This window comes from Xyrauchen texanus, chromosome 9, assembly GCF_025860055.1.
Source record: "Xyrauchen texanus isolate HMW12.3.18 chromosome 9, RBS_HiC_50CHRs, whole genome shotgun sequence".
Taxonomy (NCBI): domain Eukaryota; kingdom Metazoa; phylum Chordata; class Actinopteri; order Cypriniformes; family Catostomidae; genus Xyrauchen; species Xyrauchen texanus.
This window is the reverse complement of record NC_068284.1, coordinates 23,468,487-23,485,060: the sequence shown is the minus strand read 5'-3', so window position 1 is coordinate 23,485,060 and position 16,574 is coordinate 23,468,487. Positions and strand designations below refer to the sequence as shown.

The 16,574-nt window shown below is 37.7% G+C and overlaps 1 protein-coding gene across 2 annotated transcripts; it reads left to right on the top strand.

The window, feature by feature from the left end:
• Positions 1-1,562: 1,562 nt before the first annotated feature.
• hltf (helicase-like transcription factor) lies at positions 1,563-16,506 on the top strand. Of its 2 annotated transcripts, none has more exons than XM_052134719.1 (25): positions 1,563-1,727; positions 2,010-2,090; positions 2,220-2,377; positions 3,021-3,187; positions 3,353-3,486; positions 3,574-3,665; positions 4,646-4,717; positions 4,836-5,027; positions 5,118-5,192; positions 5,313-5,361; positions 5,517-5,624; positions 6,590-6,637; positions 6,751-6,846; positions 6,933-7,024; positions 8,107-8,250; positions 8,425-8,563; positions 8,971-9,106; positions 9,382-9,561; positions 9,643-9,755; positions 9,958-10,139; positions 10,231-10,350; positions 11,465-11,577; positions 11,682-11,862; positions 12,035-12,115; positions 16,295-16,506. In XM_052134719.1, exons 2-25 carry the CDS (start codon positions 2,012-2,014, stop codon positions 16,439-16,441), a joined length of 2,898 nt encoding a protein of 965 aa, XP_051990679.1. In that variant the 5' UTR covers positions 1,563-1,727; positions 2,010-2,011; the 3' UTR covers positions 16,442-16,506. The 2 variants fall into 2 exon arrangements, with proteins under 2 accessions (XP_051990679.1, XP_051990678.1); XM_052134718.1 differs by having other exon boundaries at positions 1,987-2,090.
• Positions 16,507-16,574: the final 68 nt, after the last annotated feature.

The following is a 16,574-nucleotide window of genomic DNA, read 5'->3' as shown; positions in this document are numbered from 1 at the left end:
AACATGCGTTACGTTCTTGCATTGAAAACAAGCGCAAATGCGATCTAAGGGATCTCAAGATGTGTTTAAAGATTGAGTATTAAACTATATTTAACTGACACAGTGACCTAAACATATTATGTTTATGACGCAACACACCCGAGACGCTACACAAGCATGTCTGACGCAGGTGTAAATTGACGGGCTCTTAAACAAGCCCTCATAATAAATCTCCAACTGATTGACAAATTCACTTGTGAAATGGATTGCTGTGAACTGTATGCCAATGATTGACTTATGATCTATAATATGGTAGTAAACAATACATTGTATTCTAAAGCCGATTTTTGTATGGTCTTATCAATGATTAACTCTTCTGCTACAGTAATGTAAAGCATTTTAATTATCTGAATATTTTATATATATATATAATTTTTAATTATTTAAAGATAACTATGTATAATTATATATTGATATAAATATGTATAATCATTATATATTGAGTTATTGTTGCTTTCTCAGCAAATATTTGTATATGAGATTTGATGCGATTAATCGTGATTAATTAATCGGGACACCATGTAATTAATTTGATTAAAAATTGTAATCGATTGACAGCCCTAATATATATATATATATATATATATACAGTCGTTTTCACAATGTTTTTTACATAACATTTATTTATTTATTTATTTTATTGCCAGGGTATTATAACAAAAATATACATTAAAAATACAAGTAGCCTACACCTAGATTTAATCGTGTACATTTTGAAAGGAAAATTATTTAATCTCATTTTTATTTATTTATGTATTTGTTTTTATTTTATTTCATTTTAGTTAATTTTTTTTGTGACGTCATTCATCAGTCTCTGCTGATTGGTTTACGTGTCTGTAACGTACGCGCCACACATTGGCCAGAGGGTTCTCGCTGCAGGCTGTAGCGCTATGTAATCCTCTGCGTATTAAATTTTGGTGACATAGTGGATGTTTTGGTTTTTATGGTTACATTGAGTACATTATTAATTAGTATTAAAGTATTATATTATTATACTGAGACATTTGTTTAATATAGCTTAGCTTTTAAAAATGTTCATAACCATGGATTTCGTAAATTACTTTTTTCTTGTTTTTCCTCCACCTACAGAAAACAAATACATAAATTAAGCACTATACACCTCACTGTAATGTGCTTCTCATTTAAAATGGGTCAGCACATGGAACCGAATGGAGCATCTGTTATTCTAATCATGATTTGTGGAGCACATAACCGCTCTGAATACACTGTAATAATGCGTATACACAATGCAGACTGGACAGAGCAGCGTGAAGTATACTTTGAAGCGAACAGCTTGATTTATCTATTAATTTAATTTAATCGGCATTATCGCGTTTCAATAATTGCACAATATCACACAGCGATTTTATTTTTAATAATCGTGCAGCCATAATATATAATTGTCTATGTGTGTGTTATATTAATATATACTGTATTAATGACCGTTAAGTACGCTACAGTAACAAAACAAAACATTAAAATGTGAATACGCATGCGCATTAAAACATCCACTACGTCATCGCGCTACAGTCTGCACGAGGAGTATTTGGAAATACGCGCCTTGACTTTCTGTCAGCCGTCGATGAAAATACATTTTCTTAACTACATCTAACCCCTATATCTCTTCAATACCCACTGCACATGTAGCACACTGCAAACTTTGTCGTACTTAAGTCTTTGAACAGAAGGTGAGTGTGGCTGTTAATAGGCCTGATCGCTAATACAGTTTAAATTAATCCATGAAACATGTTCGCTTGTTAAAACTTGACGTGTTAAACGATGATGGTTTAACTAGTCGAATTAAGCAGCTCACAATACCAACGCCAGTAAATCATTCGTTCCTATTGTTTAAAACTTTTGCATGTACATGTTAGCTCGAGACCCTACAATATGCATAAACTTTTGAATGGCGTGTTGACTATGTGTTTACAATTACATTTCACAAAGTTTTTTTCGAGGTGTGTTCGCAGACATGCAGTCATCACCAAACTTCAGTCTCCGTTCTGCTGTGCATCCTTGCAGCCCCTCGACCAGCGCTTCGCCAAGATATGGTGGAAAATATTTTGACTTTAAAATTTTTGTTAAATATTATTATGAATGTGAACTAATAGGATTGCACCTATAATCTACTCCCAATGCATTTCATTATTGTTATTCTAATGCATACCATCCATCATCAGCTTTCATAGATTTCTTGAATGTGGGTCAAACAGAGACTATATCCCAAGAAATTGCAAATTTAACAGAGGATGCAGGGCTGGACCTGGAGGCAGAAGAGAGTGTTCAGATTGGGACTATTCAAGGAACAGTTGTTGGCCTGCGGTACTATTCTGGAGTGGTGAGTATCCTGACTTTTGAGAATGAGTTTGCAATAGACAGTAGTATGATGTATTGTTGTCACGTGACCTCATCATGTTGCAAATATGAGTAAAGTTATCTTTTTTAAATAATAATGGTTATTTTACGGGGGCCTGGGTAGCTCACCGCGTAAAGACGCTGACTACCACACCTGGAGTCACAAGTTCAAATCCAGAGCATGCTGAGTGACTCCAGCCAGGTCTCCTAAGCAACCAAATTGGCCTGGTTGTTAGGGAGGGTAGAGTCACATGTGGTAACCTCCTCGTGGTCGCTATAATGTGATAAGATGCGCAGATTGGCGGTCTCAGACACAGAGGCAACTGAGATTTTTCATCCGCCATGTTTTTTTTTTATATTGAAAACAATGTCTTAATTTTTAGTATTTCTATGAATTAATGAGGGTGAAAAAATAGATTTTTCTCATTCATGGCTGTAATGATCTCTTAATTCATCACACTGGAAGTTCAAGTCAAGTGTATTGAATCAATTAAGAACCCCTGGTCTAAATATCCAATAATCAAACTATCTTTGGAAATATCAGGTTATTGGATGGACTTTGCAACTCTTTTTAGTGGTTTAAAGGTTAATAAGAATATTGTTTGATTGTGATATAACTTCCATAGGTCAATAAAGGGGAGATGGTGTCATTGGTGAGAGAGCCTCAGAATCCCTATGACCGAAATGCAGTGATGGTTGCCAATGTTTATGGGAGACAAGTGGGGCACATCAAAAGAGAACTGGCTGCTGCAATGGCCTATATTATGGACAACAACTTGGCAAGGATGGAAGGGTACAATAACTTCTCAGTGTACAAGTATTTTTTAAGCTGTTTTTTTAACAGGTTTTTATTCCAATTTGTTGAATTGTATGGCATAAAACATTTTTATTTGATGTAGTAAGTATAACCACCTGGTCAGATTTATCTGGTTGTTTCATGCTCTTGATTTCTTAATAGGGTTGTGCCATATGGGGATAAAAATAAATTCACAATGCCGGTGAACCTCACGTTCTGGGGCAATGAAGAGAACAGAGAAGCTGTGCACAATCATATGAGATGCCATGGTTTCAGACTTGGCACTGATTTCAAAGGTTCACTTATTTGCTTGTCACTATGTGATGTTCTTTGGTAAACATAATGGTCTTAGTTATATAACTGACATTAGTTTATTCTTTAAGGAGGCACCACACATATGTCTACAGGTAGAGATCCATTAGGATTGTTCGGATTCTCCTCCAAAATTACTGCAATTCCCTTGACTGTTGAAGAGGTAAAGTGCACATGACAGACATTGTTTATTAGATGACAAAATTGGTTACTTTTTCTATCTGATTATTTTTGTATGTCATAATCTAGTTGTTTATAGTAGTGATAGACCAACAGGCTAATATACAGTTTTGGCGGATAATTGGCTACTTTGAGATTATCAGCATCTTCCGATAACCATCCCCACTTGGCCAATTAATATTCAGGGTTCAATACAAGTTAGGCTCAATCAACAGCATTTGTGGCATAATATTGATCACAACAAATTATATTTCGACTTACCCATCAAGAGAATGGGGCCAAACCGTAAACATTAAAATACTCACTGTTTGGAAAGTATAGCTACAAGACATAAACAATATGCATGGTAACATGATTTTAGTGTAATAACATGATGATATAATGTCAACAAGCCCTAAAAGGGCTTTAAAAATGATGGTTTAAACAATTTTACAACTCAAATAAAAAAAGAGTTTTAACAAAAAAATGTATGCAATTGCTTGTATAAAATTATAAGCTTGATATTTCTGCCTTTTAAGTCCCTTTCACATTGTAAGTGCCTTACTGTAACTTAGATTTTTGCTTTTTTAAGGAAAAGGAGGGACGAGTCAATTATTTACATGGTAATCAACATTTTGTCACAAATGCTGTTGATTGAGCTTAACATGTATCGAACCTGTAATATTCCTGTAATATCCCTACCAACAGACTAGTCAATGGAAAATTTCTGTTTACAAACATTTGAAGTATAATACAAGTAAATATTTTGTAAAAATAATAATAATACAAATAATGTATATATATATATATCTCAATTGCTATCCAATTTAATTGTATTAGCCTTTATCACACATATACCATCTTAATATCAGCCACCTCGCTCTCTAGTTAACTGTATTGTCACCGGCCATTGCGGTTGACTGCTAGTTTCTAATGCTGTCTGCATAAATGTAATTTAAACTTTACTTTGTTACACCATTTCAGCTGAAAAATGCCTTTGACAAGCTCTTTGATGATTTAATGGAGGACAAAACGAGAGAGATGGAGCCAGCAGGAGTAAGAGAACAAGCAAAAAGAAAACATCCCACAGCCTTTCTTTTTTGTACTGTCAATCTCATCCATCATATAAAAGCAAATCAGTCATGAAGATGTCTCTGTTAATGTGTCCTTATAGGCAGTGTGCACTCCCTTGCTCCCACATCAAAAGCAGGCGCTCTCGTGGATGACTTCCCGTGAAAACAGCAATGACCTGCCCCCTTTCTGGGAGCAGAAGGGTGGCCTTTACTTTAACGTTCTCACTAACTTCGCTGTTAAGGAAAGGCCAGAGAAAGTGCTTGGAGGGATTTTGGCTGATGACATGGGGCTGGTGATTGAATCTTAAACCAAATGTTCTTCTTTTAGTGGTCAATAAACCATACCGGTGCTTACAAGAGCTGTCATTATTGATTTGTTTTAGGGCAAAACCCTCACCACCATTGCCTTGATAGTCTCTAATTTCCAAAATGGGAAACCTCTGCCGCTGGAAAAATGTGTGAGTAAGAGGCAGATAAAAACAAATTCTACAACAAAACAAGTTACTCTGAAGGAATGAATACCGGAACCAGAATTAAAAAATTAACAGGCCTTGAATTATTATTATAATATTTTTTAGGAAGGATCTTCTAAGCGTTCTACTTCCCAGAAATCGTTGGCTTCTAAAGGTAAAAATGTCACAGTGCAATACATTTATAAACCTTTTTTTACCATTCTGAATTGATTAGAAGTTCCTGAAAAAAAAAATACTTTTTGTACTGAGGTTAAATTTGTTGTAGAATACTAATATATTTTGTTATATATATAATCTGTGTTCTTGAAGAATGTAAGGAATCGGAGGGGTCATCCCAACTGAAAAGATTGCATGTTGACAGTGGCACTGCTGACACCAATGGGGAAGATACTGAAAAGTCTACACCTCAGAAGAAAGGTTGGTTTCTCTCAGATATGCTGCAATATCAAAATGATGGCCCATATTGATAGTTAATTAATGTTATGACCAATGACAGATATGATTGCCATTTATTATATATTTTTGTTTAATCATTAAAACATGTTAATATAAAGTAGAAAAGGATAACAGTTTAATGTGATCTGCTTGCAATATTGGCCTAATCAGACCAATACTGACAATTTTAAAACAAGACTGATAGCTGATACCAATAATTTCACTATATATATATTAATTGATATATTAATTATACATCCCTAGTTTCTTTGTTAAAGGAATAGTTCTCTCAAAAATGAAAATGTTCTCTTAATTTACTCGGCCTCATATCATTATAGATGTGTGACTTACTTTCTTCTGCTTTCTGAACACCAACAAATATTTTAGAAGAAAATCTCAGCCCCCTTAGGTCCATACAATGCAAGTGAAGGGTGGCCAGAAATTTGAATATCCTAAAAGCATATAAAAGACTACAGTGGTTAAATCTATATCTTCAGAAGCAGTTCAATATTTAGGTCCTTTTTTTACTATTAGTTTCCACTTTCACTAACATTCTTTAATTGTTTGGTGATTCACATTCATTCATCACCTTCTGGGCAGGGAGGAGAATTTATAGTAAAAAAGGACTGAAATATTTTATCTGGTTCTCACCCACACCCATCATATCACTTGGATTAAACCACCGGAGTTGTGTGAATTACTTTTATGCTGCATGTATGTGCTTTTTAGAGCCTTAAAAGTTTATACCCATTCACTTGCATTATATGGACCTACAGAACTGACATATTCTTCTAAAATCTTTGTGTTCAGCAGAAGAAACAAAGTCATACAAATCTGGGATGGAATGAGGGTGAGTAAATAATGAGAGAATTTTCATGTTTGGTGAACTAACCTTTAAGTTTTGATAACTGTTGATTGTTTGTCAAACATGTTTGTTCTTTTTCCAGCAAAATCCACAAGAAAAACTGCTAAAAAGTCAGCCAACACAAAGAAAGGTACCGTCTCTTCTTGTCTGTAAATTGAAAGGCAGTCTTTTCTCATTGTTCAATATACAGGATTTTCACAGTCACAGCTTTCTGATTTCTGCTTTTTATATATATATATATAGAAGTGGTTCTAGTGGATGATCTGGACTTTGCTGCTGCTCTGGACTGCAGTTCCACACAAGTCAAGCCTTCAAAAAAGAGTGCAAAGAAGAGTTCTGGTGAGTGCAACATGAACTGCCATTTGTCTGTTCCTTACAGTATGAGTGAGTTTTACCTAACAGAATCTGCTTTGTATGGGTTATAGGTACTAATAAGGGCCCCTCTGGAAGCATTGGGGGCTCAGGTGCCAGAGCCACTTTAATTGTGTGTCCTCTGTCTGTCCTTGGCACCTGGCTGGTGAGTGTAATGTAAAATGTGCTCAAAGATCTTATGTTCATTTAAGCCCAAAGTATACTTTGGTCAGGACACGTGATGCAAATCTAGTCATTAGCAGAGTGCTCGAGCACAGAATGTGTGCAGCCCCATTTTTCTAACTGCTTGTCTTTGAATGCACAGAATGCGCTTGTGCCCAGAGGTATGTGCACTAATTAGTGGGTCCACATGGTGGCAACACTCACATTTGAGCTTTAGCTGTCTCAAAGAAGCGCTATAAGATGTAATCGGTGCTAAACATTAGGAGATGAAGGTAAAAACAACAACAGTGGATGTGCAAGTCAAGAGCGCGTTTCCAATGAGGATTGGACATACTGCGTTTGTATAACTTGAGTCTGAAGGTATATAAAGACAACTATATGGGACTTAACTCCTGAAGAGAAAGTTCGGTGTCTCAGCAGTCTAGCGTGCGTGCGCCCAACCACCTGTGTTTACATGTGCAGTTATATGGATTATACTTTTACAGACTCTTGTTCGACTATACTCAGAAGCTGAGCGTTCATGTCAAAATTGAAGTATACTTCGGGGTTAATGAGAAAGTTAACCCAAAAATGTCAATTCTTTCATTTAATCACTCTCATGCAATCCCAGATATGTATGACATTTTCTGCTGAACACAAACAAAGATTTTTAGAAGAATATCTCTGCTCTGTAGGTCCATACGATGCAAGTGAATGGTGACCAGACCTTTTGAAGTCCCAAAAATCACATGAAGGCCACATAAAAGTAATCCACAAGAATCCCACACCTATCATATCACTTCTGAAAATATGAATTTAACCACCGATGTCATATGGATTACTTTTATGTTGCCTTTATGTGATTTTTGAAGCTTTAAATGTCTGGACACCATTCACTTGCATTGTATGGACCTACAGACTGAGATATTCACCTAAAAACATTTGTGTTCACCAGAAGATAGTCATACAAATCTGGAATGGCATGAGGGTGAGTAAATGATACGGTAATTCGTATTTTTGGGTGAACTATCCGTTTAAATCACATTCCTCTTGTTTGTACGTTAATTTATTTAATAACTGTTTTAGGACCAGTTTGAACAACATATCCGAGCTGATTTCACATTGAATGTTTACCTGTACTATGGATCCGAGCGCAAGCGCTCAGTCAGCCTTCTGTCTGGACAAGATGTGGTTCTTACAACATACAATGTTCTCTCGTCAGATTATGGGGTGAGTGGATTTACAGACCTGTGTTTGTTTTATTTTTTGGCTCTTGCTGTGAGATGTTTATGATTACATGATACTGAACCTATGTCCTATGAATTTTTTAATCACACATTCAGCACTGGATAAATGGTGGAATACAGAATCTTTCGTACTCAAGTAATTTTTCATCGCCCGCAGAACAAGGCCAGCAGTCCGCTGCATAAAGTAAACTGGCTGAGAGTGGTGCTGGATGAGGGTCACGTCATCAGAAACCCCAGTGCTCTTCAGAGCAAAGCTGTACTGGAGCTCCAGTCAGCGCGCAGGTGGATCCTGTCTGGTGAGTTTGTTTGAGAAGTTATCTGATTACTCTGACTCATTTAAAGTGAGTTTGTTTTTTCTAGTTAAACTGCTCTAAAATATTTCACCAGCTAGATATTGCCCTTTTTAACTGCTTGCAAGCTAGCATGACAAGATCGGTATGTCTTTTTAAGGGTCTTATGGAGACATTTGCACACTGAGTATAATAATACTAATTTTAATTTAAGATCAATACCTGACATACAAATGGAAATCTCTCCCAGTCTCTATAAATAAAATACCTTTTCCAATAATCAGAAACTACTGGAAAGGTCATGGAGATGAATTGGTTAAAAAGCATGGGAACCTTTGATATCAAAAGGAAGGATACATATTTGGGTCTATATAGTCTGTATAGCAATTTAATCATTATCTTTTCACTTTCAGGGACGCCTATTCAAAACACTCTGAAGGATCTTTATATGCTGCTGTCTTTCTTGAAGCTGAAGCCTTTTGATGTGAAAGAGTGGTGGAACAGAATTATTCAGAGACCTGTTAACATGGGTGACAGAGTTGGACTAAAGTATGTAATAACAATCCACATAATATTAAATCAAATAAGTTTTCCAATGCAAAATTACATTGACTTGTTTTGTGAAATGTTTAATCATGCATGTCAGAGCCGTGGTTTGTGTTTAGTGCTCAATCACATATGGTGTCCATAGGGGCTACACAAGTTTGAATCTGGTTTGCAAATATTTCTAATCCCGTTTCCCCCCTCCTTTTTCCATCATTTCCTCTCTCATTGTACATAAGTGGAAACATATCCACAACATATCTTGCATTATGTGTTATCAGGAATTTGCAGGTGCTGGTAAAGGGGATCACCCTCAGACGCACTAAGACAAGTAAAGTGGGTGGCCTCACTGTGGTGCAGTTACCTGAGAGAAGAGTGTTTGTTCAGCATGTGACACTCTCTGAGGAGGAGAGGGAAGAGTATGAACAGGTCAAGAGGGAGGGGAGGAACATCATCGGCAGGTAGGTATAGTGTGAGCTGCTACTGATCACCATTACATTAAGGTTTTAAAAATAACTAAATGGAAACGTTTATCTTCACAGCTATTTCCAAGAGGGGACTGTCATGACAAACTATGCTGATGTGTTGGCCATCTTGGTCCGTCTTAGGCAGTACTGCTGTCACCCTAGTCTTGTGGGGAAATATACAGGAGCAGGTATCGATAAGACACTGTGCATTTAATATATAAAGCAACACTGTTTATTTACAACACTGTAGGTTTCTAAGCCTAATTTAACACACAGTATATTTGTAATTTATAATATTTTAATGTAATCCGCAACCTTCCAATTACCAGCCATAATCAGTTTTGCTCTGTCAATATGTTGTGATGACCCTGTCTTTTGGATCTGCATTAGGTGATTCTGTGACCCCCACTGAGCTGCGGGAGCGTCTCATCAATAAAATCACCCTGGTGCTGAACTCCGGCTCAGACGAGGAGTGTGCTGTCTGTCTAGACTCCCTACGTCAGCCCGTCATCACGTACTGTGCACACGTCTTCTGCAGACCCTGCATCTGTGAGATCATCCACTCAGAAAAGGTCAGCATTACTTTAATACCTCTGAAGAGGAATCCTGAAGACTCCTGTATTGATCAGTCATACCTGGATACTGTTTGTTCCTGTTTCATAGGAGCAGGCTAGATGTCCCCTGTGTCGTGCTCCGATCAAGACCAAAGAGCTGGTGGAGTATCCTGGGGAAGAGGTGGATAATGGATCAACCGATGCCGAGAAGTGGCGATCAAGTTCCAAAGTAACTTTTTCCTCTTATGCATCTTTTGGCTATTTTGTTTCTCCAGGCTTCAAAGATGATAGAAGCAGGGTTTTCATTAGCTGGTAATTACCAGTTTTTGACCATTTAAAACGTCCCAATGTCTGACCAATTGAAAAAAAGTTGAACACAATATCCAGTGAAAATATTAACACGAAGCATCAGCAACTCCTTATGTTGATGCCACAAGTGTACCACGTGACGTCATCCTAATGAATGCAAAATTCTAATATGCGAATACAGTGGGTTATGTTCTGCACACTGGCAAAAGCAGCCTGCGTTGTGCCCATCTCTCGTGCCTGCAGTGTAAAATGTATCAATTAAGAATGGCATTAAAACAGCCTAGCAATTTGCCATTTTCTGGAGGAGGCCATACATCCGTGCGATTATTTGGTGATTATGTGGCACCAGTGCATAAAATCATACAGATATGGGTCAGGAGCTGGGAAAAATCAGAATGGGGAAAAATGTGATCTCTGTTATTTCGACTGTGGCATGATTGTTGGTGCCAGATGGGCTGGTTTGAGTACTTCTGCAATTGCTGATCTCCTGGGATTTTCAGGCACAACAGTCTCTAGAGTTTACTATGAATTTTGGCAAAAACAAAAAACATACAGAAAAGTGGCAATTCTGCAGATGGAAATGCCTTGTTGATGAGAGAGGTCAACAAAGAATGGCAAGACTGGTTCGAAGTCTACTGGTTCAAGTCTACGGTAACTCAGATAACTGCTCAGTACAATTGTGCTGAGAAGAATATAATCTCAGAATGCAATTCTGAGATGAGGGTTGCTGGTGTTTTGGCGGCACTTTGGGGACCTACATTATATTAGCAGGTGGTTTTAATGTTGTGGCTGATCGGTGTATATCTGGGATGGCATGAGGGGTGAGCAAATGAGAGAATTTTCATTTTCTTGTGAACTATCCCTTTAAGGCAGCCAACCAAAATGGTACATGCCTTGAGAAAGCGCTTCCCTTTTTGTGCCTAGTATGCATCAGATGGTCCATAGATATACTGTCTGGATCTGAGAGTTGTAGTAGTTCTGTCTTAACACCTATAGTTTGTAGGTTTCTTATAATGTTTTTTTCTTATATGCAGGTAGACGCTTTGATGAGCAACCTGTTGAAGCTGCGGAATGAAGATCCCACTGTAAAAAGTCTTGTGGTCTCTCAGTTCACCAAGTTTCTAAATCTTTTAGAGGTTCCATTGAGGTATCGTTATCAGCCCTGTGGCTACTATAAATTACAGAATGCACTAAGTACTTAAAGCAGCAGCCATAAGTTGTTTTGAGTGCTGACACTGGTGGTGTGTGCAGGGAATATGGGTTCTCTTTCACACGCCTGGATGGCTCTATGAATCAGAAGAACAGAGCACAAGCAATTCAGGACCTGCAGGACTCCTCTCCGGGAAGCCCCACTCTCATGTTACTGTCACTCAAAGCTGGAGGGGTGGGGCTTAATTTGACTGCTGCTTCTCATGTCTTTCTGATGGATCCAGTGAGTGAAATGTCCCAGAATTTACTTTGTCATCCACTGGATGGCAGTATTCTGATTGTTTAATTCTGAAAGCATAAATATAATGAGAAATTAATTCTCTGTTGCACTAGACATGGCCTCATACACAAACACATTTGTTGATTCTGTTTTTTAAAATTTTTTTTTCTTTCAGGCCTGGAATCCAGCAGCAGAAGATCAGTGTGTTGACAGATGTCATAGGTTAGGCCAGAGCAGAGATGTAGTGATCACTAAGGTAAAGTCTTTGATTTATGTCATGTTAGCAGCTGATCCCACCGCTATTACATCATTTTTCTAAGTGGTAACAGACAGTGGTGACAAATGTAACAAAATATTATCTTTATGACTTCCTCATTAGCTCATGACAACAAATCTTACATGTAGTGTAATTGTTTTGGGATGTTAAAATGCTTCTTATCCCAACTTGATGTACAAAAAAACAAATTTGCAAGGTAGAAAAAATTGTGAACACTGTGAAATTGTGAAACATTGCTGTGTTTGAGCATCACGACCAGCCTAAAACAGTAACACTGGCTCAAACAATGGTATGAATTTGTGGAACTGCCATTTCTCTGAGCAATGGTAGATGGGGCATTATTTGGGGAAATCTGTTTGAAAAGAGCTACTATTATTGCAATTCTATTTGGTACTACAGAAATGTTTACACTACCTTTACAGGGCATGATATTTGGTGCGGGATTGCGGACGTTTAATTACTCAGCAAGTTCCATTTTTATAACCCGGGAATTCCCACACAAATATATTACAGTCAGGTCCATAAATATTGGGACATCGACACAATTCTAATCTTTTTGGCTCTATACACCACCACAATGGATTTGAAATGAAACGAACAAGATGTTTCAACTGCAGACTTTCAGCTTTAATTTGAGGGTATTTACATTCAAATCAGGTGAACGGTGTAGGAATTACAACAGTTTGTATATGTGCCTCCCACTTTTTAAGGGACCAAAAGTAATGGGACAGATTAACAATCATAAATCAAACTTTCACTTTTTAATACTTGGTTGCAAATCCTTTGCAGTCAATTACAGCCTGAAGCCTGGAATGCATAGACATCACCAGAAGCTGGGTTTCATCCCTGGTGATGCTCTGCTAGGCCTCTACTGCAACTGTCTTCAGTTCCTGCTTGTTCTTGGGGCATTTTCCCTTCAGTTTTGTCTTCAGCAAGTGAAATGCATGCTCAATTGGATTCAGGTCAGGTGATTGACTTGGCCATTGCATAACATTCCACTTCGGGTCATTGTCCATCTGTACTGTGAAGCATTTGGCTGAATATGAGCAGATAATATTGCCCGAAACACTTCCGAATTCATCCTGCTGCTTTTGTCAGCAGTCACATCATCAATAAATACAAGAGAACCAGTTCCATTGACAGCCATACATGCCCACGCCATGACACTACCACCACCATGCTTCACTGATGAGGTAGTATGCTTTGGATCATGAGCAGTTCCTTTCCTTCTCCATACTCTTCTCTTCCCATCACTCTGGTACAAGTTGATCTTTGTCTCATCTGTCCATAGGATGTTGTTCCAGAACTGTGAAGGCTTTTTTTAGATGTTGTTTGGCAACCTCTAATCTGGCCTTCCTGTTTTTGAGGCTCACCAATGGTTTACATCTTGTGGTGAACCCTCTGTATTCACTCTGGTCAAGTCTTCTCTTGATTGTTGACTTTGACAAACTTACACCTACCTCCTGGAGAGTGTTCTTAATCTGGCCAACTGTTGTGAAGGGTGTTTTCTTCACCAGGGAAAGAATTCTTCGGTCATCCACCACAGTTGTTTTCCGTGGTCTTCTGGGTCGGTGCATTCTTTCTTTTTAAGAATGTTCCAAACAGTTGATTTGGCCACACCTAATGTTTTTGCTATCTCTCTGATGGGTTTGTTTAGATTTTTCAGCTTAATGATGGCTTGCTTCACTGATAGTGACAGCTCTTTGGATCTCATATTGAGAGTTGACAGCAACAGATTCCAAATGCAAATAGCACACTTGAAATGAACTCTGGACCTTTTATCTGCTCTTTGTAAATGGGATAATGAGGGAATAACACACACCTGGCCATGGAACAGCTGAGCAGCCAATTGTCCCTTTACTTTTGGTCCCTTAAAAAGTGGGAGGCACATATACAAACTGTTGTAATTCCTACAACGTTCACCTGATTTAGATGTAAATACCCTCAAATTAAAGCTGAAAGTCTGCAATTAAAGCACATCTTGTTAGTTTCATTTCAAATCCATTGTGGTGGTGTATAGAGCCAAAAAGATTAGAATTGTCGATGTCCCAATATTTATGGACCTGACTGTATATGTTAATGTGTAGTAGTAGAGAATTTGTAAATTAAACCACAGATATACACATTAAATAATTTTGTCTTTCTATCGTATCAATGTACATAATATAAATAATAAATATACATACACGCATACACACAATGTCTCGGGCAGCATTTTGCAGTGTCGAGTGAGCAGTGCACATCGCATATTTGCGTTTTAATTTTACATGCAAATGTTATACCCCGTCTCCGAGCGACATGGTTTAACTATCACTCCTGTTTATAAACAACGAAGCTGACTATATAAATCAAGCACGTGACATTGAAGCAGTCTAGTTTTGCTACACATCATGCGGCTTATATTACAGTACCTTTGACAAGGCAGAAATGGCAAAAATGCTTTTTTAAAGCTACTAGAACTACTGCTAGGTGAAGAGAAATGCTTAAAAAGACAACATCCTTCTAATCACCTGTTACATCTCTTATATCTGATGCTCCATCTGACATATGCAGGCATTTTCTCAGCCTTATGAATCAGTCCATTATAATAATAAAAGTAGGCCTATATCAATTTACATATAAAAATGTTAATATTTATATCACCTTTTAAAATTTAGTTCAAAGAGCTTCACAAAGCATACAATCAAAACACTCATTAAAACAAGTTAAGAACTTGTAGTAAAAGCAAGTCTGTACAAAATAGTTAAAGGAGGCCTATTATGCCCCTTTTTACAAGATGTAATGTAAGTCTCAGGTGTCCCCAGAATGTGTCTGAAGTTTCAGCTCAAAATACCCCACGGATCATTTTCTATACCATGTTGTAAATGCCTCTTTTTGGGAGGAATCAAAACTGAGGTTTTTGTCTCTTTAAATGCAAATGAGCTACTGCTTCCCGCCATGACATAGCTCTCCTCTCCATGAATATGCATTAGCTGTGGAATCAGCTAACAAGCATATTCGGAAAAGCGATTTGCAAACATTCACAAAATATAAAGTGCGATACTTAGACATGTGTAGTGGGCTAAAGAACATAACTGGTAATCAGAAGTTTGCTGGTTCGATCCCCACAGCCACCACCATTGTGTCCTTGAGCAAGGCAGGTTGCTCCGGGGGGATTGTCCCTGTAATAAGTTGCTTTGGATAAAAGCGTAATGTAAATATAAAGCTGGAACATGAACTGTTGATACTGATCCATGCTTGAGTTGATTGAGACGTATTCACAAAGCAGTCCGGTGTAAAATGGTTTGCACAAACATCCAAAAATGTATGTTTTGGGGCACATTTCCTTTAAAAACAAAACTTGTCCACTGTGTGTTCATGTACTCCCGGCATCAGAGCCACTGAAGACTCGTGTTCACTTTTACAGACAACAACAGAATACTTATGCTCACAATGCAAAGACATTATTCTGCTCCAGCGTGGAGATCACTCAGGGGAGGATCTACTGTATAATAGGGTTGAGTCAGTCACCAGTCGTGGGTGAGGCCTGCTCAATTGTGACGTTACAGAGTAGAAAAGAAAAACATTAAATTGACACTTTTTGATTAATAGAAATAGTGGGTTGGGTGGTTGTGTACACACTGCCGACTCACAAACACCATGTAAAATTGAAAACAGAAACAGATTTAGCAGATCTAATGTCCCAGGGCAGGCTATTCTATAATCATGGGGCCTTCACTGCAAATGTTCCACCTTTTGTTGTGCTGTTCCAAGATCCAGATACAAAACTAATCTCAGAAGTCCAACAGTTTCATAAGGTCTTAAAATAGTCTAAATAATTGGTAAACTTATTGCTAATTCCTGGTAAAATATTACTAATTGAGAATACTGAAGATATTTTTTCTGAATAAATTGTATTTTGACCACTTTCCTGAAGGACCAGCACATGACAGTGCTTAATGTCAAGCCCTGCTATGTAGTTAAAAATCATTCCAAAGAGAAAAGTAGCCCCTGTGAGATTGTAAAATTAAGTTTTGGCAAACAATTTTATTCCCCCCCTTTCAGAAATGAATTCCCCACCCTCACTTCAATTTAATATTGGTGACTAACTGAAGGAATTGTGATATGATTTTGATGTAGTAATCAGAGATCGCTTTCCTCCCTTTGAATGTGTTGTAGTTTATTGTGAAAGACTCTGTGGAGGAGAACATGGTGAAGATGCAGAAGAAAAAGCAGGAGCTTGTGGAAAAGGCTTTTGGGGCAAAAAACCCACAGGACCGGAAAAAGGCGCACATAGATGATATCAGAGCCCTCATGGAGATTTAGTTACCAGGTTGTAAGAATTCTAACTCAACTGCTGTCAGTTGGTTTCAGTTTGCTTTGTTGAAGGCTGCACTTTTTTTATTTTACAGTTATTTCTTCATGCACACGTCTACATGTCTGTATAAAGCTCAACATC

Bases quoted from the DNA above. Each gene is read 5' to 3' on its own strand.
- hltf (XM_052134719.1), top strand. From the start codon at position 2,012: ATGCAGTCATCACCAAACTTCAGTCTCCGTTCTGCTGTGCATCCTTGC. The intron at 5,362-5,516 runs GTAAAAATGTCA...GTGTTCTTGAAG, and splicing joins GAAATCGTTGGCTTCTAAAG to AATGTAAGGAATCGGAGGGG. The intron at 9,107-9,381 runs GTATGTAATAAC...ATGTGTTATCAG, and splicing joins GGTGACAGAGTTGGACTAAA to GAATTTGCAGGTGCTGGTAA.